General features: G+C 37.6%; 1 protein-coding gene across 4 annotated transcripts in view; it reads left to right on the top strand.

The window, feature by feature from the left end:
• The window catches only part of SENP2 (SUMO specific peptidase 2), a 38,440-nt gene that overhangs the window by 4,850 nt on the left and 7,580 nt on the right, over positions 1-26,010 (top strand). For 2 of the 4 annotated variants that reach the window (XM_070372041.1, XM_070372053.1), the window contains exons 3-15: positions 951-1,084; positions 1,737-1,803; positions 3,470-3,560; positions 6,952-7,120; positions 8,936-9,039; positions 10,289-10,383; positions 11,106-11,164; positions 11,819-11,881; positions 13,825-14,001; positions 15,834-15,965; positions 17,155-17,358; positions 18,421-18,500; positions 20,828-20,912. In XM_070372041.1, coding sequence (XP_070228142.1) covers positions 951-1,084; positions 1,737-1,803; positions 3,470-3,560; positions 6,952-7,120; positions 8,936-9,039; positions 10,289-10,383; positions 11,106-11,164; positions 11,819-11,881; positions 13,825-14,001; positions 15,834-15,965; positions 17,155-17,358; positions 18,421-18,500; positions 20,828-20,912 — 1,460 coding nt within the window. Of the gene's footprint in view, positions 1-950; positions 1,085-1,736; positions 1,804-3,469; positions 3,561-6,951; positions 7,121-8,935; positions 9,040-10,288; positions 10,384-10,952; positions 11,005-11,105; positions 11,165-11,817; positions 11,882-13,824; positions 14,002-15,833; positions 15,966-17,154; positions 17,359-18,420; positions 18,501-20,827; positions 20,913-26,010 lie in introns of all 4 variants that reach the window. The other 2 variants (XM_070372048.1, XM_005903380.3) reach the window with 1 other exon arrangement.

The raw sequence follows: 26,010 nt of genomic DNA, 5'->3' as shown, positions 1-26,010 counted from the left end.
GTTTAAATTATTCATTTATTTTTCTGGAAAGTGTTTTATATCTTGTATGTTCTGGAGTGCTTGATGCTTAAAAGCCACCGTTTCACTTTCAGCCTGTTTTCCTGTGAAGCAGAATGTGGTTCTAAAGCACTCAGGCTAGTGCTTTAGAACACCATTAATTAGGAAATAGAAAAGGAATTGTAAATAACAAGTCAGCAGTGTAGGAGGTGAGAAAGGGATAGTGAGCTAAAGGGAGGAAGTGGGGAAAGCATTGAAATCTATCCCCTCCACCCTTATTTATTTACTTAGTTTGTAATCTTTATTTTTGGTGACAAGGAGGGATGAGTCTGAGGTCTTTCAACACATCTTCTCCAGTATAGGCTAGCCTTGTTTCCGTCATGGATGTCTAGGAACCACATATCTTATACTTCACTAATTTCTATCCTGAATGTAGCCAAGATAAAATAGGCACTAGGTAAGTTGTTGTTTAGGTCAGCTGTATTGGTACTTGCCTGAAAAGTAAGGACAAATCAGTGAGTTAATGGTAGTGCTTCCTATAGAATTCTGCTATACCTAGTAGCTATATGCTCCACCTTGTCTAACTTATACCCTTATCTCTCTAGGAAAGATTTATTTTACAGTATATATTCTGGGGAACTCATTGCTTGAAAGTTGTCATTTATGGCCTTTATTGTGTGTGTGAATTGGTATGTAATTTGCTAGGTGGTGATTTCATGCTTTTGTAGCCTCCCAGATACTTTACGTAAAAACTCCAAAGTCACAATGCTGAAATTGCAGATATTCAGATATGAGAAAAATTATTTTTACAGTTACTTTTTTCTCTCAGTGGTTGAAGACAGGACTGCTAATAAAAATTGAGAGAGGCCTTTTCTAAGATACAATTTTTCTTTTGCTTGAAGCTTAATTACTCTATAGTTACATGTATATGTAATCTATATTACACTTTCCAGATTGCTTTATTCATCAAGTGAAAACCAGTCTGTACAATGCTGCCAGCTTGTTTGGATTTCCATTCCAGCTGACCACAAAGCCCATGGTAACTTCTGCTTGTAATGGAACACGGAATGTGGTCCCTTCAGGAGAGGTCAGTGAGGATAAGGTTTCATTGGAGCTACTAGTCTTTGTACTTAATCATTAAAGTTAAATTTTAGAAATAATCTCTTTTTAGGAATTAATGTGTAGAATGACTTCTTTCTGAAATGTTCATGTCTTAATTAGCCTTTATATAGAAATGAAATAATTAAAGGTTAAGAGATTATAGATCTAAAAAATATTTATAAAGAGCCTAATTACTAATAGAGTTGACCCCTGAAGAATGCTTGGGTTATGGGCCCCACCTCTCCACATAGTCAAAAATTCAGTAGTTGGCCTTCCAGATCCATGGTTCTGCCATATCTAAAGTCTCGCATCCATGGATTCCCAACCGGTAATCATGTAATGCTGTAGTATTTACTATTGAAAAAATCCGCATTTAATTGTATCCACACAGTTCAGACTCTGTTGACCAAGGGTCAACTCTACATCTGCTTTTTCATTTAAGTATGTGTGAAGAATCTTCAATTGTTACTTTTTATGTCATTTTGTGAGTCTTGACAAATTAAACTTTTGGTATAATTGATGAAATTTCTTCTGTGAGGTAACTAAATCATTACCAGCAGAGTGATTTTTTTTTTTTCATATTAAAACTTATTTAAATTCTAAGAGTTATTACAGAGGTGATTCTTTTTGATTTCAAGGTGTTTTCAAACTCTTCATCTTCTGAACTGAACGGTTCTGGATCCTGGAACAACATGCTAAAACTGGGTGAGGTGGTCAAAAATATTTCTGTTTCCCCTTCCTCCTCCTACTTCTTTTCTCTGAATTTTGGGAATATGAAAGGAAAACACTGATTTGGCTTTGGATGAAAGCATAGACATAGTCTCTACCATTCTAAAAAGCCAATAGCTTTCCTTTAGTATTGTCTTTGAATTTACTGTTATGATTCCTATTTGCTTTATCAGTGTCTTTAATGTGACTTAGATCAGGGCTTATTCATTAAAAAGAAAAAACAAAACAAAAACAATGTTACCTGAGCGCACGCTTTATGTTAGGCACTCTGCTAAATTATCAGGAATAACAAAATAATAAAACCTTTGGTAACAAAATAACAATAGTAAAACTTTAATAGCAAAGTAACAAAACAACAATAAAATAGCAAAATAATAAAACCTTGCCTTTGAGGGACATCATCTGATTGGGGAGTAACCTGAGGTTCCCAGTTCTCATAGTTCTGTGGATTAGGAATCTCTGTATCATCCTGAGACCCCCAAACTGAATTGTAATTATTTTATATATGATATAAAATGCCCTGACAGGAAAAAATAGGAAGACAGAGTCCTGAAGATGACTGTGATCTGTGCTACACAGATAGGCTTGAACAGTTTGAAAGAAAGGGAAAAAGCTTTTAGAGAAATTGTGCATTCAGAAAATTGACATATAGAGGAGATACCAGATTTACCTCGTGTCTGAAGTACTAGCACTATGTTTCTGTGGGTATGCAGAGCCTATTGAGAGAAGCACAAGTATTCCTAGAGCAGATTTCTTTCATAAAGAAATCCACAGTCTCTAATCTGTAACTCTTGGACGTGTTTTGGGGAATTTTTTCTTTTTCTTTTTTTTTCTTTTTATTTTTTCTTTGTTTATTTAATATTTAAAGAATCCCAACAACTCCGCCTACAATGCGGGACATCTGGGTTGGATCCCTGGGTTGGGAAGATCCCCTGGAGGAGGGCATGGCAACCCACTCCAGTGTTCTTGCCTGGTGAATCCTCATGGACAGAGGAGCCCTACAGGCTATAGTCCATGGGGTCACAAAGAGTCAGACATGACTGAGCCACTAAGCACACACACAGAACCCCACAGGATTGAACACCGATTCAAGTCAGGCTTTCCAAACAAATGAATGCAGGTCAGTTTAAGTTTTGCTGCTACTGACTTAAACAAGTTCAGCTTTAATCTCTTTGCACTCCAAGGCCCTGTAGTAGCTCCAGCAGAAAATGTGGCTGAAGTATAGTGACCATCGCACAGGTATTGGAAACTTCTGGTAAATGTAGTAACATAGCAGATTTTCATTTAAAAATACTTCTGTTTTCTTGAGAAGAAGAAACAATTTAAAAAATTTACTCAATTTGACTAGATTACAAAGAGTTTATAATCATTAAGTTCCTCATGCCTCTTGTTAGCCCCAGCAAGCAAAACTAGTAAAGCTTTCCTGTGAATTATTACTGCCTACCTGAGAGCAAAGACAGATTAAACGCTATTGCTTTTCCTTTAACTTTTACAGAATTTGTGCTAGATAATAACAGAATTTGAAAAAAAAATTATTTAGTTCTACTGTATAGACTGCTTATGGATTTTCTTTTCTAATGCATACTGTTCACAGGTTTCTTTGTGTTTTTCTTTTACAATTACAAATGGTTTTTAAAAATAGGTAATAAATCTCCTAATGGAATAAGTGACTATCCAAAGATCAGAGTGACAGTAACTCGAGATCAGCCACGCAGAGTCCTGCCTTCCTTAGGGTAAGCATTAATTCTGCCCTTCTGTAAATGGAAACTTGGTAATTTTTAAGTGCTCATTCTTGCTGGGCATTTTCGCTTTTATTCTATTGTGTAATCTTAGTAAATAAGTACTTTGTGGTTAGTAACTTGCCAAATAATCATATAGCTGATGAGAGACTTGTACTCAAGTACAGGTTACTCTTTTCTACTGTATCATATGCTTATATAATTTTGAAAAACTTTTTTTAAAAATTATTTTAATTTTTATTTGTGGGCATGCTGTGCAGCTTGTGGGACCTTAGTTCCCCAACCAGGGATCAGACCCGGGCCCTCGACAGTGAAAGCACGGCATCTTAATCACTGGACTGTCAGGGAATTCCCTTGAAAACCTTTTAAAAAGAATTGTCACTCATAAACTTTTTTTGAAGAATAATAAGCATACAGAACAGTGCAGAAATCATGTATGCAATGAACTATTATTATTTTATTAGTAATTTTCTTCTCCTTTTTATGTTCTGACTTTCTAGAATTTCTGTTGCTTGGATATTGGACCTCCTGGATTGATATAATTTTTCTATATATTCTCTTTTGTTGTTATCCTTGCCCTTTTAAAAAGGATCTTTTATTTAAAAATATATACATATGGTATATACATATACATATATGCATATATATATTTTTGGCTTCATAGTTTTTAATTTGTAAGCATCCTCCCCCTCCGTACTCCCCAGGACTTTTTCTTTCTCCAAGCATTGGGTTCTTATTACAGAGATGCAGTAACTTTTATCTTTTTAAGCTGTTCATTATTTTACAATTACTTCTCCTTGTTTTGCCTGCTTCCTTTGAATTCCTCCTTTGGTTTATTTTGGTCTTACCTTTTCTTATTCAAATACCTGATAATCCCTGGCTATCCACTCATGTTTGAAAATGAGACACTAACTTTAAAAAGTAAGGCTCCCTGGACTTGGATAAATGGCTAATTATAGGGTTAGGAGGCTTCCCTGGTGGCTCAGATGGTAAAGCATCTGCCTGCAGTGAGGGAGACCCAGGTTTGATACCTGGGTCTGTTAGGAAAGATAGTAAAAAATGATCGTGGAACATCTTGTGCTAGCAATTAAAGGATGCTTCAAAATTTAGGGACAGTTAAACATCAAATTTTATTCATTTCATCTTTATTCGACAGGAATATAGATGTGTTAATAAGTAAATACATAATGTGAGAGGAAAAGACCTTTAAGTTGGATGCTAACTATTAAGGATAGAAGGAATGATGGAATTAGAAAATCACCATCTTGTAACTATCACAGTAATAACTGATTTATACAGGGATCATCAGTTGAGCTGGAAGTAGTAAGTAAAAGTTCGATGGAGAAACCTGCTTGACACCACAACCAAAAGAACAAAGTTTAAGTCACCTACTGTGGGCAGACTGACGTCTTGGCCTCCAGATACATTGCACTGAGCAAGACATCATCACCTACTGTAGTATTCCTGCAAAGATCAATAATCTGAATGTAATTACAAGAAAACTGGTTAAGCTGAAATTAAAGTTAATTCTACAAAACAGCAGGCCTATACTCCTCATTTTACTCTTCATTTGTACTCTTCCTCTTTAACCTGTGATTATTTAGAAGTTTAAAAGTTTAATTATTTAGAATTGTTTAATTTCCACATGTTTGGGCCTTTTCAGATATTTTCTGTTATTGATTTCTAGCATAATTTCATATGGTCAGAGAATATACTTAGTATGATGTCAGTTCTCTTAAATGTTTTAACATTTGGGACTTCCCTGGCAGTCCAGTGATTAAAACTCTGTACTTCCACTGCAGGCGGCATGGGTTCAATCCCTGGTTGGGAAACTAAGATCCTGCATGCTGTACAGTGCAGCCAAAATATGAACAATAAAAATAAATTTGTTAACATTTGTTTATGTACAAGAGTATGTAGTTTGGGTGTTATTCAGTGTGCATTGAGAAGAATGTGTATTGTGCTACTGTTGGTGGAGTGTTCTATAAATATCAGTTATTTGCTGATAATGTTTACTGATTTTCTGTCTACTTTTTTGATGATTGATGAATATAGTGTTGATGTTTTGTGCTGTAATTGTGGACTTGATTATTTCTCCTATTCAGTTTTAGCTTCATGTATTCTGAAACTCTGTAGGTGAATAGATTTGACCTAGACCCACCAGTTGTTACCATTCTGCCAGTTTGCTTTATCATTCTGTGTTATATGTACATAATGTTTTTTGCTGATTCATTTGAGAGTACATCTTAGACTTATACCCCTTTAATCATAAGTACTTGACTGTTTATTTCTAAGAATGAGGACATTCACTTATATAATCCTAGATTACCAAAATCAGAAAATTTAACATTGATGTAATACTATTATATAATCTTATTTAAATTTCTCTATTACAGAGATTATTTTTTCTGGCCCACAATTCAGGGCAGGATCATGTATTATATTTAATTTTCATGTCTCTTTGATCTCCTTTAATCTAGAACAACCCCTCGTCTCACTTTGTAATACCATGAATATTTTTAAAGTGTACAAAGCGACATTTTCTCATGATTTGTTTAAGATCATGCAAATTTTTTTGGTAAAGATACTGCCTACGTGATATAGTGTCCTTTCTTTTTTTTTGGCCCTGCCATCAAGCATGTGGGATCTTAGTTCCCCAACCAGGGATCAAGCCTACGCCCCTTGCAGTGGGAGCTCAGTGTCTTAACCATTGGACTGCCAAGGAGGTCCTTGTTGTGTCCTTTGTTAAATACCATATCAGGAGTGACATGATGTCAGTTTGTTCCGTTATTGGTAATGTCAGGAGAGGCAAGCAGCAACAGTGACTAGGTGGGGGTTTCATGGCTTCTGATTCTTTAGCATTTATTAATTTATTGTTCATTAGTTTGCTATTCAGCAGACACTGATGGAGTGCCTTTTGACTTAGCTCAGGTACCAGGATACAGTGGTGAAAGGATGAAATCTCTGTCTTCATGGAGTTTAAACTTGAGTGTGGGTTGCAGACATTAAACAATCACACCAATACTTAATTGCAGTGGTGCCAAATGACTATAGGAAAAGTGCAGTACCAGAGGAGGGTATGTAGTGTAATAGGGAGCTGAAGCCAGATTTAGAGTTGGAAAACTGGGCATGAGGAAGAGGGCAGAGGCTTTCATGTGGCAGCCCTGGTGGTTCATCTTAGTTTTAGTAGACATTTACATTTAATAGATATTCTATCACAGAATTTTGTGGTGCCCTCTACTCCAGAGATCTGATTTTTGTGAATGGTAGTTGTCAGGAGCAAGCTTAACCTGAGTCAGCTTAATCACAGGATGGCCTGGAGCTTAAACTCCAGTAATTTAAGCAGTTTGGGAGTAACTGTTTTTTCTTTTCTTATTTTTCTCAGTTTTGCTTTGAGCTCAGAAGGCTATACTAGAAGACCAGGTGGCCGTCGCCACAACAAAGGCAATCCAGAGAGTTCTTTAATGTGGAGGCCTCAGGAGCAGGTTGTAACAGAGATGATTTCTGAAGAGGGTGGCAAGGGTCTGAGGCGTCCTCATTGTACTGTGGAGGAGGTAAGCCCTTTTAGCGTGATCTCGCTAAAGTAATTTTAGGAATTGGGGGTCGGTGGCAATAAATAATATATATTCTGTGGTACAAAATTCAAAAGATAATAAGGATCCATTCAAAAGGATGTACAGGGACTGTAAATTTCCCACTCTCCCTCCTGTATCTGGCTTCTGTTTGATACTTCTATGTATCTTTCTAGAGATATTCTATACGTATTGTAATTTAGTCAGTTTTCAGGTAAAAGAAAGGAAAAGTAATCATGTTAGGAAAAGATATGATTATAGATTTCTTTGTTTTAGATGCCTGAATTATTCTAACTTGTTTCTTTCATAAGCTGTAATAACTGTGATTAAGTAAGGAATGTAAATGGTGTACATGTCTGTTTTGTCCTTAGGTTTTCAGGGCACTTAGTGTGATGTGTTCATCAGCAATCTTCCTTTCCTTCTCGAAGTCTTCACTTACTTTGGGAGAATTTAGAACTATTCCTGTCTCTGGCATTTCCCCTAGACCATTACCTATTGTAATTTGCTAAATGGTTTTCTCAACCACTTAATTTAGTTCATCAAAGAAATACTTACTTGGGTCCCAGCAATTCAAAATTGAATAAAATATTGTCTCTGTTCTCTAGGAGCTTATACATTAAATTGTATAATGTAGTCAGAAAAAATGTAGGCAGCGAAAGCAATGGACTGCAGCCCTGGAGGGGGTTTTAAGGAAAGGTATTAAAGTGCTTTAATATCTCCTCCTGGTGGGCTGCCGTCTGTGGGGTCGCACAGAGTCAGACACGATTGAAGCGATGCAGCAGCAGCAGCAGCAGATGAGAATTCGGGGACTGAGAAGATATATATGGGGATATACAGGCTGTATTCTAGAAATATTGCGAGGTAATATTATCAAGAACTTACTTACTGGTTAAGTGTGATATAAGTTTAGATGGAAGAACCTGAGTCCCAGATTTCAATCTTGGATAAGTTTATGCCAAGATACCCTAGGTATTTAGGGGAAGATGATCACTTCAGTTTTGGAAGTTTAAAGTGCTTGTGAAACATGCAAGCAGACATATCCCTTAGACTCCTGGATATGCGTGATGGGAGTTTTGAGAAGGCGGCAGGGCTAGGGACACATTTATGAATCTTCTGCATATTGGTGTTGGATAAATCAAGGGAGTTGAAGAGATTACTCAGAGAATGTAGTGTGAGAAGAGATAATCTGCAGAACCATCAACAGTTAAAGGCAGGAAGAAGAAATAATCTTTACTGGAGACTGAAAAGATAGTCTTCAAGAGATCAGGAGAATTTATTGTCCAGGAAGGCAAGGTGAGGGTGGCAAGGTGAAGAGCTGGAGAGGTCAAGTGACAGAAGGGCTGAAAGAGTGTCTGTTAGATCTGGCCATAGAGGGTCAGTGGTGTCTTTGGTAAGACCAGTTCCATTTTGGAAGTTGAATGTTCTGAATGTGCAAGTGGATTATTTGTGCTGAGTTTTTTTTTATGGTTAACCTAGTTCCACTGTCAAAAACTCACATGCTATCAGGGTCCAGCAAATAATATAAATGAGTGAAATGGGCTGAAGTGAATAGCTCACCAACAGTTCCCATTTGTTAATACAGTGTTTCAAAAGGGGCCAGATTTTGGGGGGCTTTCTCTTTTCAAGTTATAAAATTGGTAAGTAAAATCAAAGGAGTTAAAAGAACACTGAGATAAAAAAAGGAATGTGCTGGTGAATGAAACATTCATAAGCTGCGTTTGACCTCTTAGTCTTTGTTTATGATTTAATTATAGGTTTGATGTGCTAGTAGTTACCTAAATGCTTTGTTTTACTTAGGGTGTTCAAAAAGAAGAAAGAGAGAAATACCAGAGGTTATTGGAGCGACTTAAAGAAGGTGGTCATGGAAATTGTGTTTCTCCTATAACTTCAACTCATCAAAGGTAAAGATGAGCTAACAAGATAAATGCTTTGCCAGACAACTTTTTTTCTTATTTTTGTAGAGGGGATTGTTGGGAAAGGCTTGTTGAAAAAAGAGATTAATACTGACAGCAGGAGCCCTATAATGTGAACATTGTATCTAGTGATGGATTATATAGAACAGTGGTTTTACAAAATATAATTTTCTGTTCGCTTTAGAGTCCTTTGTTCAAGTGAACTGTTACATGAAACTCTGATATAGAAAAGTGAAATCATTGGTTGAAGTTGGATTCCCAGGGAGCAGAGTGTTTTTTCAGCCTCCCTAACACACACATTTCTCACAATCTCTGTCTTCCTTTCTCCTCCTCTTCTCCCCTGCCTTTTCCTCCCTTACCTCCCCTTATTCCTCCCACCACTGCCTCTAAAGACACATTGTCCCTAAGGCATCTTAGTGGATGGATCTTAGCACAGTTGGAAACTCTCTACTCTACAGATAAGATTAAAGTCACCCCAAGTCATAAGAAATGTTCCTTGTAAGACTACATGTTACTTAAATGTGCTGAGTCTACCAAATAGTTGAGAATGGTACAAGGAATTGATGTCTGGCCTTTTATTTCTCTGTAGAAAGGGGACAAAGATTATGTGAGCTCAGGATTGAGGTCTACTTGATAATTCTAGTAAGTGGTGTGAGAATACACAGAGGGGGATCCCAGAGATTATGTAACAATAAGTTGAAAAAGTCACAAGACTATCTAGCTTGTTGATTGCAGAAATAACAAGGGATTATTTGGAAATTTTAACTTTAGTTGTGAACTTCAAAACAATGCTCAGTTTAGTCAGTCAAAATGTTCCTGTTTTTTTCCATTTTGACTACCCACTGTTGGAAGCAGCAGGATGAACTATTGGTTTTGTCATTCCGCTTTTAATGTGTTGTTTTGGGATGCATTTCAGTATATCATTTAAAATCTTTCATTTTTTAACTTGGGTATTATCATTCTGAGATTTTTCAGTCAAGGTGGCTTTGGGAATTGAAAACATCCAGTTTTATGGTAGAGAAACTGGAGGTTAGGTATCTTGGCTGGAATATTAGAATCAGGATCAGACTCCTTTTATCCTGGTCTCAGATGATACTATATTGTGATCTCTCTCTTGTGAGTTGACATTTCAGGGTAATCAGTAACTCTTGTCTAGAGAAGTTTGCCAGGTAGAGACAGTGAATACTTACGATAGATTTTCCTTTTATGTCTGATCTTCACTTTTTGTGTTTCTAAGTTCTCAAAGAAGTCAGATGGACACATTAAAGACCAAAGGCTGGGGGGAAGAGCAAAGTCATGGAGTCAAAACAACTCAGTTTGTTCCAAAGCAATGTGAGTTCCCAGATTTAGCCCTATCTTAATACCCTTAATATGTTGAACTTAGTTCAAAAGCATATAAAATTGAAAAATGTAATACTATTGAAAGATGGTGTACCAAACTTTAAAACATTGTCAGACCCCAGGCTGACTTACCCAGTACTAGTAATTTAGTAAGAAAACTATTTCAAGTTAAAGCTGATCTATAAAATAACCTCTTGATTATTTTTCCTAGCTCCTATATTGTAGCATATATTTTGTGAGCCTAAAATTAGTTTTGTTGTATTCCTATATTAATATCCTTGTTTTTTTCCACTTGCTATTCACTAAATAACACTAAGTGATAGCTTACTAAATAAGCAGATGTTAGCCGGTTTACACTAAAGATTATATGTAAAGGAGAAAGAGATTTATGCAGCATTTTTTAGCAACTTAATTTGTATAAACACTAATCTCTTTGGAATCCATTTTAGCATTTCAGTGTAAATGAGTATTTTCATACTTTGGAGACTAAGGTGAAATGCTAGCTATATGATTGATTAACAAAGGAAACACTTTTTTTTTTTTTTTTACCATTCTCACAGATAGAGTTGTTGAAACAAGGGGACCTCTGTGTTCAGTGAGAAGTGAAAAGAGGTACACCGTTCGGTTTATTCTAACTTCTCTTTTGACATATTTTCTTTCTTTCTTTTTTTGGCCGCACTGCTCGGCTTGTGGGATCTTACTTCCCCACCCAGGTATTGAACCCGTGACCCCTTCAGTGGAAGCGTGGAGTCTTAACCACTGGACTGCAAGGAAAGTCCCTGACATTATTTTCTTACTTTATAAACTGTATTTAAGAGTAACCACATCTGTGAAACTGTGAACTCTCCTCAGCTCTGGCAATCAGTCAGCATATGTGGGTATATAGGTAGCTCTTGTGTAAGATGCCCACCCTAGCTTGGGAGGGTGCCCTTCTCTCCTAGACGTTAGGGGTTGGGAGGCATCAGTGAGTGCTGCTGAGATAAGACTATGAGTGTGGTGGGTAGTTCTAGTGATCAGCATCTCAAGTATATGAACAGTGAAGGCAGTTCTCTGTGCCTTAGGATTTTAGTTGCTGGTCCATTTATAGCAGAGTATGGTAAACTGTGACCCATGGACCAAATCTGGTCTACCTGTTTGTAAGTACATTTTTATTGGACACAGTCATGCTCATTCATTTACATGCTGCATAGGGCTGCTTGAAAACAACAAAGTTGAGATGATATGACAGAAACCAAAAGACCTGCAAAGCCTAAGATACTTATGAGCTGATCCTTTTTAGAAAAATTTTGCTAACTTTTGGTTTAGAGGACTATATAAACTCAAGGCAATATTTGTTACTAATTATTAAATCTTATTTCTAAAACTAGTTTAACATGTACCAGATTAAAATCATCCAGTCTGTAATTTCTCAGTTTTTTTCCTCAGGTGTTCAAAGGGGAAAATTTCTGATACAGAAAAGACAGTTGGAATCAGACTAGAAAATGAATGTGTAAGTAGAAACCTCAGTTAAATTTTATGCCTTTGCTTCTTTCACGTGACTTACATTAAAATTTTGGTGCCCATGAAAAATAAGAAAGATGATATTTGTTACTTTAATTTCTAATTCCATTATTTTGCTTGAAAAAGCAGCAAGCATTGAAGATACACACCTTTGGCTTCCTTCTAAGTTGCCAGATTTTTATCTCTGTGCAGTAGCCACCTTTGTGAGAGAGACCAGCTTGGCTCCATCTCAGCCCTTATCTGTGTTGCCTGGCTTCTTTTGGAGATTTTTTTTTAAAACCGTACATCTTTGTGCTGTGTGCACTAAGTTGCTTCAGTCATGTCCGCCTCTTTGTGACCCCATGGACTGTAGCCCACCAGGCTCCCCTGTTCATGGGATTCTCCAGGCAGGAATACTGGAGTGGGTTGTCATGCCCTCCTCCAGGGGATCTTCTGGACCCAGGGATTGAATCTGCGTCTCTTATGTCTCCTGCATGGCAGGCAAGTTCTTTATCACTAGCGCCACCTGGGAGGGAAGCCCATACATCTTTAGGGAAAATATTTGTTTAGGACTTTTCAGATTCAAGATTTCATATTTACTTGAAACTATTACAAATCTTCTTACAAATGTTGAGTTTTAAGCCAGCTTTTTCACTCTGCTCTTTCATCTTCAAGAGGCTCTTCAGTTCCTCCTCACTTTCTGCCATAAGGGTGGTGTCATCTGCATAACTGAGGTTATTGATATTTCTCCCTGCAAAAACTTGATTCCAGCTTATGCTTCATCGAGCCCAGCATTTCACACGTACTCTGCATATAAGTTAAATAAGCAGGGTGACAATATACAGCCTTAACGTACTCCTTTCCCAGTTTTGAACCAGTCCGCTGTTTTTATACTAAGAACAAGTTTACCTAGTATAAAAATAGCAGTGGTTTATTTTTATTTATTTATTTATTTTAATATACAATTTTTATTATTTATTTTTAGCTGTGCTATGTCTTCATTGCTGTGTGTGGGCTTTCTCTAGATGTAATGAGCGGGGCCTACTCTAGTTCTGGTGCTCTGGTGTGCAGGCTTCTTATTGTGGTGGCTTCTCTGTTGCCGAGCAAGGCTCTAGGGTGCTTGGGCTTCAGTAGTTGTGGCTCACAGGCTCTGGAGCATGGGCTCAGTAGTTGTGGCACAGGGGCTTAGCTGCCCTGAGGTATGTGGGATCTTCCTGAACCAGAATTCGAACCCATGTCCCACGCATTGGCAGACGGATTCTTAAAACCACTGGATCACCACGGAAGTCCACCCGTGGTTTATTTTGAGTGATAGGATTAAGGGTCATATATTTTGCTTTTTTAAAGTTTTTCAATATATCTTTTGACTATATTATTTTTAATTGAGATAAGTGAAAAAATAATTTTCTTGCTGCTGCTGTGGCTAAGGTGCTTCAGTCGTATCTGACTCTGCGACCCCATAGACAGCAGCCCACCAGGCTCCTCTGTCCCTGGAATTCTCTAGGCAAGAACACGGGAGTGGGTTGCCATTTCCTTCTCCAGTGCATGAAAGTGAAAAGTGAAAGTGAAGTCTCTCAGTTGTGTCCGACTCTTAGCGACCCCATGGACTGCAGCCTACCAGGCTCCTCCATCCATGCGATTTTCCAGGCAAGAGTACTGGAGTGGTTGCCATTGCCTTCTCCAAATTTTCTTTCTACCTCCTGGGAAAACGATGAATGTTCTGTTTCATGGTTTATAATTGAGGTGTCTTGTTTGTGAACCTTAGGTCTTGAAGTTTTTATTCCCTCTTGTAGGGACAGGCAGATAACGCTTTTTGTACTTTACTCATTTGGGGATTTACTAATTCTCTTTTCTTTCAAAATAATGGTGCTGTTTTATATTTCATGTTTTATGTATGTGTATATATACAAATATCAAACATGTCAGTAGAATATGGGAATTTTTTTTAACCAGAGGAGGGGACTTCAGCTGGAACCCGACCTGTCTGAAGAAGTGTCAGCCCGACTCCGCCTGGGTAGTGGAAGCAATGGCTTACTCAGGAGGAAAATGTCAATACTTGAGACAAAAGAAAAAAATTGCTCAAACAAAGAAAGGGATAAAAGGACAGATGATCTTCTTGAACTTACAGAGGTATTGTTTCTTATGTTAATCAAATAAGAGGCATGTTTTTAAATAACCTTAGTTATTCAAGGCTTGAGTGCATGTTTTGTTTTGAGGAGTTTCTCCAGGCTAGGGAATGTATGTGTGAAGGAAATCAGGCCCAAGGGCAGGTCGATACACTGATCATTCAGTTTAGTTCAGTCGCTCAGTCGTGTCCGACTCTTTGGGACCCCGTGAATCGCAGCACGCCAGACCTCTCTGTCCATCACCAACTCCCGGAGTTCACTCAGACTCATGTCCATCGAGTCACTGATGCCACCCAGCCATCTCATCCTCTGTCGTCCCCTTCTCCTCCTGCCCCCAATCCCTCCCAGCATCAGAGTCTTTTCCAATGAGTCAACTCTTCGCATGAAGTGGCCAAAGTACTGGAGTTTCAGCTTTAGCATCTTGATCTGTAAAAGTGGCCTAAGGGATTAGATTAATTTCAGCAAATGTGAGTGGACAGAATTATCACATATCTTGGAATATAATGGATTCTTTGTAGATTCTTTTTCTAAGCTTAAAGTATTTTGAGTTATGTAGTATGAGTTTGACATTACAAAGAGATTTGTTGCAGTTTTTTTGTTTTTGTCTTTTTAACATTTTATTTTATTTACTTATTTTTGGCCGTGCTGCACAGCCTATGGGATACCAGTTCCCCAACCAGGGTTGGAACTGAGACTCTGGTAGTGAAAGTGCTGAGTTCAAACCACTGGACTGCCAGGGAACTCCCCTTCATTGCAATGTTTGTTAAGTGATTATGGTTCTCTAAAATGCCCCTTTCATTGATCATTGTACAACAAATAAGTAAAAACTTGTAGAAAACAAGGAAATGAAAGTAGTTAAAAATTCTCATTTTAAAAGTGAGCCCATATTTTGGCTCCTCCATTGTTGTCTTAGCATATGTCCTATTAGGTGATTATCTGTTGAGCACTTTTTATGTATTGGGCATGCAGGTGGAGAGAAAGATCCATAAAGTTACAAAATTGTGTATAGTGGTAGAGGAAGCAGAAGTGAAAATATTTGGATGAAAGTTTCTAGTTGGTTTGTAGATTCAGGCTTATAGCATAAATTTATGTTTATCTGTGTAGTTCTTTAGAAAAATGATGCCATCTATTCAATAAGGACTCAGTTGCCAGACTGCTGCCTAGTTTTCTAGTTTCTGCTTATTCTCTTCACGTCAGAAATGGATAGAATGATCTCTTTGATGCCCTAATTTTATTACTTTGATTTTTTAAAATCAAGGTTCAGGAGATAGTTAGGGAAAGTATGAAAATGCTTTTATAGTGTTGTGAAATGAGAACAAAGTTCAGGAGTTAGACACTTCCTGGTTCAAATCTTGGCTCTGTTTTTTAATCATCATATGACTCTGCATGTAACCAAAATTCTCTGAGGTTTACCTCTTCTATAATGGTAACGGTGACATTACCAAATGGTGACATTACCATTATTGGTGTCACCAATAATGGTGATAGTACTTTCCCCACAGATAGGGATCAGTGATGCACTTCAAGCATCTGGTACGTGCTTGGCTCATGGTGCTCAATAAATGGTAGTAGGATAACTGAGACTATACTTCAAACACTTTTACCCAATAACTTTTTCTAGCAGCTAATAATTGGGCTAGCATTTCTTATAACCATTAGTAAGTCTGCTTTGTGGTCCTGAATTAAAATCTTTTTATCCTTTAATTTAGTAGGTCTTTGATAGTTTTTCTTAAGGGTCAAGTATTACAGAGATGAAAAGCTTTTTTCAATCTCAGACTTTCAGAATCTGATAATGGTTCTTTATTAAAGTAACAACCTCTGGACTTTATAATTCAGGACATGGAAAAGGAAATCAGTAATGCTCTAGGGCATGGCCCACAGGATGAGATCCTAAGTAGTGCTTTCAAATTACGAATCACTCGAGGAGATATCCAGACCTTGAGGAACTATCACTGGCTCAATGATGAAGTAAGTTGTCTTTTTTTTTTTAACCCCTTGGACTATCATTATGCTTAACTCTTTTCTACCTGCAACATCGTGGTTTCTACACAGAAGGGATTGGTAAGGCAGCTTTAGTTTACCTAAAACAAACACATCTTAAACCTTGAAAAGATAGTTAATTCTGATTGTTTGCTGCCTTTAATTAGCAACGTTTCCCTCCTCTGCCTCTGCTTTGTTTCATCTACATCTTCATTTATTAGTGACATTTTTATGAACCTTGGGTGCAACTGATAAATGGAAGGAAGCAGACAAGTGATCATTTATTTTAGATGAATTCTTACACGAGCCGTATGTATTTCTTTATTTCATTTGAGTGATAATTATAAAAATTTGCCTAATTGTCTTGTATTGTTACATCTTCACCTAAAGCTAGGTGTTAGTTCTTACCAGTTTTCTGGTTGATCCTTTACCCAGCTGTGCAGCCCCCTGCATTTTCTCCCTTTGCCTTCCTTTCCTCTTGCCATGACTCATGGCATATAAACACATTCTTGTAGAAGTAGAACATTTCTGTTTCATATTATAAATGCAATATGTTTATTATAAAAAATTTAGAAAATATAGGAAAAGTGAAGGAACAATATTATCATTCAAAAGTGGCACAGCTCTCTTGTAATAATCTATAATGGAAAAGAATCTGAAAAAGAATATATGTAGAATTGAATCACTTTGCTATACATCTGAAATATTGTAAATCAACTATATTTCAATTAAAAATGATTAAAAGTACATATTTCTATGAAAACAAAAAATGGCACAACTCAAAAGCAAACAAAATAACTATTGTTTTGGTGTATTTCTTTCCAATGAGTTTTTAAAAATTGAGGTATAATTTATGTAAAATTCACTTTCAGTTAATATTTCTGCATGTTTTATGTGTGGTGTAGTTACATACACCTTTTAGTTGTTGCAGAATTTCTCCTTGAGTTCTTTCTCTTGGCTCTCTTACTCATATGCCTCAGAAGTACAGTCTCATTCCTTCTTAATCCATCCCATTTTACACTGATCATTTTTTGCTTTCCATCTTCTGTCATAGATAGCCCTTTTATCTTCTGTCCCTTCCCTTAGTGTCTTATTTCTAATTCATCCTACTCAGGTAGAAATCGAGTTTTGATAATATACTTGCCATATTCCAATGTTTACTCTCTTCGTATTATAGGTCATTAATTTTTACATGAATCTCCTGGTGGAAAGAAATAAAAGGCAAGGGTATCCAGCACTTTATGCATTCAGTACTTTCTTCTATCCGAAATTAAAGTCTGGGGGTTACCAAGCAGTGAAAAGATGGACCAAAGGGGTCAGTCTCTTTGAACAGGAACTAATTCTGGTGCCTATTCATCGGAAGGTACATTGGAGCCTGGTGGTAAGTTGAGAGGCTTAACTGTTGGAGTTTGGATAATGACTGTTTTGTTAAAAGCAGGAATACCTCAGTAATATTCCAGTCTTGGTTACGGGCCACCACTGTAAAGTAAATATCTCAGTAAAGTGAGTCACATCAATTTCTTGGTTTCCCAGTGCTTATAAAAGTTAAGTTTACACTGTAGTCTGTTAAGTCTGCAGTAGGATCATATCTAAAAACCAATGCATATAGCTTAATTAAAAAATACTTTATCAATTAATACTTTTTATGCTAACCATCACCTGAGCCTTCAGTGAGTTGTAATCCTTTCACAATAGTAGCATCAAAGACCACTGTTCACAGATCACTGTAACAAGTATAGCAGTGATGAAAAGTTTGAAATATTTTGAAGAATTACCACGATATGACACACAGACGTGAAGTGAGCAAATAAACACTTTCTGTTAACACTTCAGTGTTAGAAAAATGACACTGATAGACTCGCTCAATGCAGGATTGCCACCAGCCTTCAATTTGTGAGAACTACAGTATCTGCCGAATACAATAAAATGAAGTGTGCCCGTAATGAAGGTGACTCTTTTCTGTCCACTGAGAGTCCAGTAGTATATGTTAAAGGCATACTCTGTAGAGTCGTATCTTAGTTCTTTAATTGAACAGTTTTGAAAGCTAGAAGAGTCTGTGTAGTGGAGGAGCTTTCAGTTTTAGTAGAAAAGAGTGTGAGTACACATGGGTTATTTTGTTACTTTTGTTTAGAAGATGATAACAGGTTTATTGTACAAGTATAAAGAAAAAGGCAAAAAACCCTAAAAACCCCAGAATGCAGCTCATCACTCTGAGAGGACCACTAATGTTTTGAGGAATAAGTTTCTAGGCCTTTCTGTAGGAATAGAAAAATATAATTTTATATGCCTGGAGCTCATGTCATCTGTGATGTTTTATGAACAATGTGTCTTAGAAATCCACTCATGTTGGTACATATATTGATGTTTAAAAGATGCTTTTCTTTTTAGAAATAAAATTCTCCTTGTTATGGTTGTTTCTGGATGTTGCATTTTTCCATTATAGGCTATAGACCTAAGAAAAAGGTGTCTTAAATATCTGGATTCTATGGGACAAAAAGGCCACAGGATCTGTGAGATTCTCCTGTAAGTAAAGGCTGAAAGCTTCACTGTTGCCTCAGTATACCCTTCGTTATGTGGTCTTTCTTCTGTTTAATCCTTGGAAGCTCTGGTGTACTGTAGTCTAATATGTAGTGAGGGCTGTCTTCTCCGTTGTTCAGGACTTGACTTGTATCTGTCTTTTTGTCTAAAAATAACCCCCAAATCAGATCTTTACTGAGAAATCTTATATAATTGCATCATTGAAAACAAATTTGTCATATGTAAAATGTATCCTGTTAGAATCCTGTGATTTGAATTAGATTTCTCTGGGGTTCATACACTATTCTGAATGTTGTAAAGAGCTGTCAGCTGGGGAGAATTAGTTCTGTCAATTTCTTAAGCCCATTCATTCATGTCCCTGTGCTTTCCATGAAAGTTGGGTTCATCTCTTAGAATCTGGAGGTAATTTTTAAGTTAAACATATGGTTTGTAGGCAGCTATTTCAATAATAATTGCTAGAAACCTGCCTTTAAAGCATAGCCACCTATTAGCTGTGTAAAGAATAAGATAAGAATTTCACAGGGAGGAGGCAAAGCAGTGAAATGAGTCTATTTTGAACCCCTTATGGTCACTGGAAGCAAATGCAGGTTCCAGGTTTTAATTTTAATAAGGATACTTGAGTAAGGAACTTGTTAAATGAATGATATGAAGAAAAGTTGTTAACAGTAATCAGTTCTTGGTTATATTATTTAGTATAAAGATCCTTGTTATATATGGGTGTTGAATAAAATACCCATAAGAATAAAAAATGTAGGGAAGTTTAAAAAATTTTTATAATCATAAGATACACCAAATTGTCTATAAAGCAGTTATTTCCTTCTAGTCTTTTCTGCTTAAGATGTATGTAAAATGTGTATACATACATACATGTGCACATACATGTACACACATATTATCACATACTTAAAAAGTTTTCATTGGATTCATATGCAGAATTTTATATGTTGCTTATAACAGGATACAAAAAAGACCTTTCTTTTATAACATTCATACTTTTGTTTCCCCTCTGTCTTTTTTTTAATATATAAAGAGTTTAGCTTCTTTGGGCATCTGAAGCCCTCTCCCTTTCCTGATGCCTTTAGTCCAACTTCTCTATTTTTTTCATTAACACCTCCCCACTCCAAATTTTTTTTAAATTTTTCCATGACAAGAGAAAATAATGAATAGCCTTTTTTGGTTTTTGGGTTAAGCTTTAGATTGCTACCTTCTCAGAACCAGTTTCCACCTCTTTGGGAGTGATATTGGTGCTCCCATGTAGAGCACATGCCCTGTTAGCACTTACCTCTTAGATGCAGGTTAGCATGAGAACAGAGATGCCTAGGTTAAATTTGATATCCCTTTGGCGATTTGGATAAAATTAATTACTCTCAGTACTTAAGTGTATAGTCACCTAGGAATGAGGAAATTCTCTTACATAACCGCATGCCATTATCACACTTCAGAAAATTGACAATCACTAACGTGTAATATGAACTCCCAGGTGGCGCAGTGGTAAAGAAGCTGCCCGCCAGTGCAAGAGATGCGGAACATGCGGATTTGATTCCTGGGTTGGGAAGATCCCCTGGAGAAGGAAATTAGCAACCCACTCCAGTATTCTTGCCTGGAAAAATCCCATGGACAGGGATTTTTCCTGTCTACGGGGCCACAGAAAGTTGGGCATGACTGAGCTGGGGGGCTTTGGTCCTTGGGGTCACAGAGGGTTGGACATGACTGAGCACACATGCACACACACATGCACACACATGATGTGTAACATAGATTCATGCTGTGACACCATCAGATACTACAGCTTTTGCCCCATAATCCAGGAAGTCAGTCAGGATTCATGCCCATACTTAATGTCTCTTTAGTCTCCTTTAGTTTAGCCTTCCTTTTTTTTTTTCCCTATGGCAGTGCCCTTTTTTTTTTTCTTTTAAAGCCTCCAGGCTAGTTGTTTGAATGTATCTATTATTAGTGAGTAAAAATAAATGAAGTACTTTTTTCTTTCATTAGAATAAAATGTGTGCTTTAAAACGGAGTGGAGGAGAGAACTAGAAGACAAACAGCAAATCATTAATAAAAAATATTTCCAGAGTGGTTATTATGAGGTCTTTTACATTTTACACACTTTGTTTTAACTTTTAAAATATAACCTTGTATAATTTTTATAATCAGAAACAAAGTAAAATGTAAAAAGCCAAAAACAATCATATTTTAAAAATCTAACAGGTGGATTTGAGAATGGCACTCTGTTAAACATCACAGTGTCTTTATAATTAGAATACTAAGTGTCCACAGGGATTCATCAATATATGTCTTTGCTGTTTTTTCAGTCAGTATTTACAGGATGAAAGTAAGACCAAAAGAAATATTGACCTGAATCTTTTAGAGTGGACCCACTACAGCATGAAGCCACAGGTGAATGATGATCTTTGTATTTCAAATACTTTGTTGCATTTCCTGTCAGTAACATATTATTTTGACTTGGCTTTCTTCCTCCCCTTATTCATCCTTATGCATTCATTCTCCTGAGGTGTATGTCCTAAAAATGATCTAAATCTTTAGAAATTCACTTAACCAAGATGTTTGCTTTTAAGCCTTGATCTTGTTTCTTAAATTATAAAGGTTAAATATCTGCTAGCATGACTCAAAAATTGAAGAAGATAAAAAAAAAAAAAGATTCAAGTCAGATACTTTTCTTGGTTGGCATTAATGGGATCTTCAAGTTCTTGTTCAAAACTTATCTGAGAAATTTGTATATTTATATCTTAAGGGTTCCATTCTGTGAGTCCTCAACAATCAGGCGTGTTTTTTGTGAATGTGCTTTGAATCTTGTCAGATTTGAATCTCATTCCAGGTTTAAAACTGCATACGTTGTTCAGTCCTAATGGCTCCTTTTTAAAGGAAGCTACATGAGTTCAATTTTAGCCCTAATCTATGTGAAATGGCTCAGTTCTTTTTATCCAAAAGCAGTTTCATTTCTAAGTTGAATAATTAGAAGAGTAAGTACTGAAATTTCCTGAGGAGAGCACAGAAAAGAGTTTGTTAGGATGAATAATTGTGTTCTGGAATGGAAAATGTAATAAAACAAATTCTCTGTAGTGGAATCTATAGTTCTCTGCATTTGGATAGTAGAATCTGTAGTTCTCTGCATTCTGTGAGAGATGCTGGGCTCAGGAGAAAAGTTTGAGGTACCTACCATATGTATGCAGTTTCAGTCTTTTCCTTTTTACAATAATAATTTGTGTTTCTTTAAATCTAAATTGAGTTGTCATCTGGTATGTTTTCCAGCAGTGGAATTAGACTCACTTATACTCTTATTCTTCTTATGCTTATACTCTTGTGCTCCTTATAATTGACAAAGTGTGTAAGGGGCTGGCCAGCATTAGGGCAACACGAATTTGGGAATGTGTGAGTTTGCTTCACCTGGCTTGGAATCCAGCACCTTTGGTTTATGATGCCCTTGAGTTGTGCTTGCAAGCAGTAAGCTCTTTTGTTTTTTTCAGGACAGAACTGTGCTCTTAAGACAAGATTTCCTGATTGGTTAAAGCCTTTCAAGAGGCTTTTTCTTTCTCCTGCTTGCAGCTATGGGGGTCCAAAGCAGTTCAGTTCAGTTCGGTCACTCAGTCATGTTCGACTCTTTGCAACCCCATGGACTGCAGCACGCCAGGCCTCCTTGTCCATCACCAACTCCCAGGGTTTACTCAAGCTCATGTCCATTGAGTCGGTGATGCCATCCAACCAACTCATCCTCTGTCGCCCCCGTCTCCTACCTTTAATCTTTCCCAGCATCAGGCTCTTTTCTAGTGAGGCAGCTCTTCGCATCAGGTGGCCAAAGTATTGGAGTTTCAGCTTCAACATCAGTCCTTCCAATGAATATTAAGGACTCATTTCCTTTAGAATGGACTGGTTGGATCTCCTTGCAGTCCAAGGGACTCTCAAGAGTCTTCTCCAACACCACAGTTCAAAAGCATCAATTCTTTGGCGCTCAGCTTTCTTTATAGTCCAACTCTCACATCATACATGACTACTGGAAAAACCATAGCCTTGACTAGACAGACCTTTGTTGACAAAGTAACGTCTCTGCTTTTTAATATGTTGTCTAGGTTGGTCATAACTTTCCGTCCAAGGAGTAAGCATCTTTTAACTTCATAGCTGCAGTCACCATCTGCAGTGATTTTGGAGCCCCCAAAAATAAAGTCTGCCACTGTTTCCGCTGTTTCCCCATCTATTTGCCATGAAGTGATGGGACCAGATGCCATGATCTTCATTTTCTGAATGTTGAGATTTAAGCCAACTTTTTCACTCTCCTCTTTCACTTTGATCAAGAGGCTCTTTAGTTCTTCTTCACTTTCTGCCGTAAGGGTGGTGTCATCTGCATATCTGAGGTTATTGATATTTCTCCTGGCAATCTTGATTCCAGCTTGTGCTTCTTCCAGCCCAGCGTTTCTCATGATGTACTCTGCATAGAAGTTAAGTAAGCACGGTGATGATATACAGCCTTGACATACTCCTTTTCCTATTTGGAACCAGTCTGTTGTTCCATGTCCAGTTCTAACTGTTGCTTCCTGACCTGCATACACATTTCTCAAGAGGCAGGTCAGTTGGTCTGGTATTCCCATCTCCTTCAGAATTTTCCACAGTTTATTGTAATCCACACAGTCAAAGGCTTTGGCATAGTCAGGAAAGCAGAAATAGATGCTTTTCTGGAAATTTCTTGCTTTTTCCATGATCCAGCGGATGTTGGCAATTTGGTCTCTGGTTCCTCTGCCTTTTCTAAATCCAGCTTGAACATCTGGGAGTTCATAGTTCACATACTGTTGGAGCCTGGCTTGGAGAATTTTGAGCATTACTTAACTAGTGTGTGAGATGAGTGCAATTGTGTGGTAGTTTGAGCATTCTTTGGCATTGCCTTTCTTAGGGATTGGAATGAAAACTATGTTTTCCAGTCCTGTGACCACTGCTGAGTTTTCCAAATTTGCTGGTATACTGAGTGCAGCACTTTCACAGCATCATCTTTTAGGGTTTGAAAGAGCTCAACTGGAATTCCATCACCTCCACTAGCTTTGTTTGTAGTGATGCTTCCTAAGGCCCACTTGACTTTACATTCCAGGATGTCTGGCTCTAAGTGAGTAATCACACCATTGTGATTATTTGTGTCATTAAGATCCTTTTTTATATAGTTCTTCTGTGTATTCCTGCTACTCTTCTTAATATCTTCTGCTTCTGTTAGGTCCATACCATTTCTGTCCTTTATTGAGCCCATCTTTGCATAAAATGTCCCTTGGTATCTCTAATTTTCTTGAAGAGATCTCTAGTCTTTCTCATTCTGTTGTTTTCCTCTATTTCTTTGCACCGATCACTGAGGAAGTCTTTCTTAATCTCTCCTTGCTATTCTTTGGAACTCTGCATTCAAATGGGTGTATCTTTCCTTTTCTCCTTTGCTTTTTGCTTCTCTTTTTTTCACAGCTATTTGTAAGACCTCCTCAGACAGCCATTTTGCTTTTTTGCATTTCTTTTCCATGGGGATGGTCTTGCTCCCTGTCTCCTGTACAGTGTCATGAACCTCCATCCATAGTTCATCAGGCACTCTGTGTATCAGATCTAGTCCCTGAAATCTATTTCTCACTTCCACTGTATAAACGTTAGGGGTTTGATTTAGGTCATACCTGAATGGTCTTGTGGTTTTCCCTACTTTCGTCAATTTAAGTCTGAATTTGGCAGTATGAGTTCATGATCTGAGCCACAGTCAGCTCCCAGTCTTGTTTTTGTTGACTGTATAGAGCTTTTCCATCTTTGGCTGCAAAGAATATAATCAGTCTGATTTCGGTGTTGACCATCTGGTGATGTCCATGTGTAGAGTCTTCTCCTGTGTTGTTGGAAGAGGGTGTTTGCTATATCCAGTGTGTTCTCTTGGCAAAACTGTATTAGCCTTTGCCCTGCTTCATTCTGTACTCCAAGGCCAAATTTGCCTGTTACTCCAGGTGTTTCTTGACTTTCTACTTTTGCATTCCAGTCCTGTATAATAAAAAGGATATCTTTTTTGGGTGTTAGTTCTAGAAGGTCTTGTAGGTCTTCATAGAACTGTTTAACTTCAGCTTCTTCAGCATTACTGGTTGGGGCATAGACTTGGATTACTGTGATATTGAATGGTTTGCTATAGAAACAAAGAGATCATTCTGTCATTTTTGAGATTGCATCCAAGTACTGCATTTCGGACTCTTTTGTTGACCATGATGGCTACTCCATTTCTTCTAAGGGATTCCTGCCCGCAGTAGTAGATATAATGGTCATCTGAGTTAAATTCACCCATTCCAGTCCATTTTAGTTTGCTGATTCCTAAAATGTTGATGTTCATTCTTGCCATCTCCTGTTTGATCACTTCCAATTTGCCTTGATTTAGGGACCTAACATTCTAGGTTCCTATGCAGTATTGCTCTTTACTGCATCAGACCTTGCTTCCATGACCAGTCACATCCACAACTGGGTGTTGTTTTTGCTTTGACTCTGTCTCTTCATTCTTTCTGGAGTTATTTTTCCACTGATCTCCAGTAGCATTATTGGGCACCTACCGATCTGGGGAGTTCCTCTTTCAGTGTCCTGCCTTTCTGCCTTTTCATACTGTTCATGGGGTTCTCAAGGCAAGAATACTGAAGTGGTTTGCCATTCCCTTCTCCAGTGGACCACATTTTGTCAGAACTCTCCACTATGACCTGTCCATCTTGGGTGGCCCCACACAGCATGACTCATAGTTTCATTGAGTTGGACAAGGCTGTGGTCCATGTGATCAGATTGGTTAGTTTTCTGTGATTGTGGTTTTCAGTCTGTCTGTAAACATTCTCCCTCTGATGGAGAAGGATAAGAGGCTTATGGAGGCTTCCTGATGGGATAGACTGACTGAGTAGTAGTCTTAGTTTTCTGGCTAGGAAAGAAAAGTCAAACTCTGCAGTGTTGAAATAGGTTAGTTGTATTGTAAGCATATTTCAGCAGTGGCCACAGGACTGGAAAAGGTCAGTTTTCATTCTAATCCCAAAGAAAGGCAGTGCCAAAGAATGCTCAAACTACCGCACAATTGCACTCATCTCACACGCTAGTAAAGTGATGCTCAAAATTCTCCAAGCCAGGCTTCAGCAGTATGTGAACCGTGAACTTTCAGATGTTCAGACTGTTTTTAGAAAAGGCAGAAGAACCAGAGATCAAATTGCCAACATCCACTGGATCATGGAAAAAACAAGAGAGTTCCAGAAAAACATCTATTTCTGCTTTATTGACTATGCCAAAGCCTTTGACTGTGTGGATCACAATAAAATGTGGAAAATTCTTCAAGAGATGGAAATACCAGACCACCTGATCTGCCTCTTGAGAAATCTGTATGCAGGTCAGGAAGCAACAGTTAGAACTGGACAGGGAACAACAGAGTGGTTCCAAATAGGAAAAGGAGTACATCAAGGCTGTATATTGTCACCCTGCTTATTTAACTTATATGCAGAGTACATCATGAGAAACGCTGGACTGG

The sequence above is a fragment of the Bos mutus genome, chromosome 1 (assembly GCF_027580195.1).
Source record: "Bos mutus isolate GX-2022 chromosome 1, NWIPB_WYAK_1.1, whole genome shotgun sequence".
Taxonomy (NCBI): Eukaryota; Metazoa; Chordata; class Mammalia; order Artiodactyla; family Bovidae; genus Bos; species Bos mutus.
The sequence above is the reverse complement of the archived record's forward strand: the minus strand, read 5'-3'. Positions and strand labels throughout refer to the sequence as shown.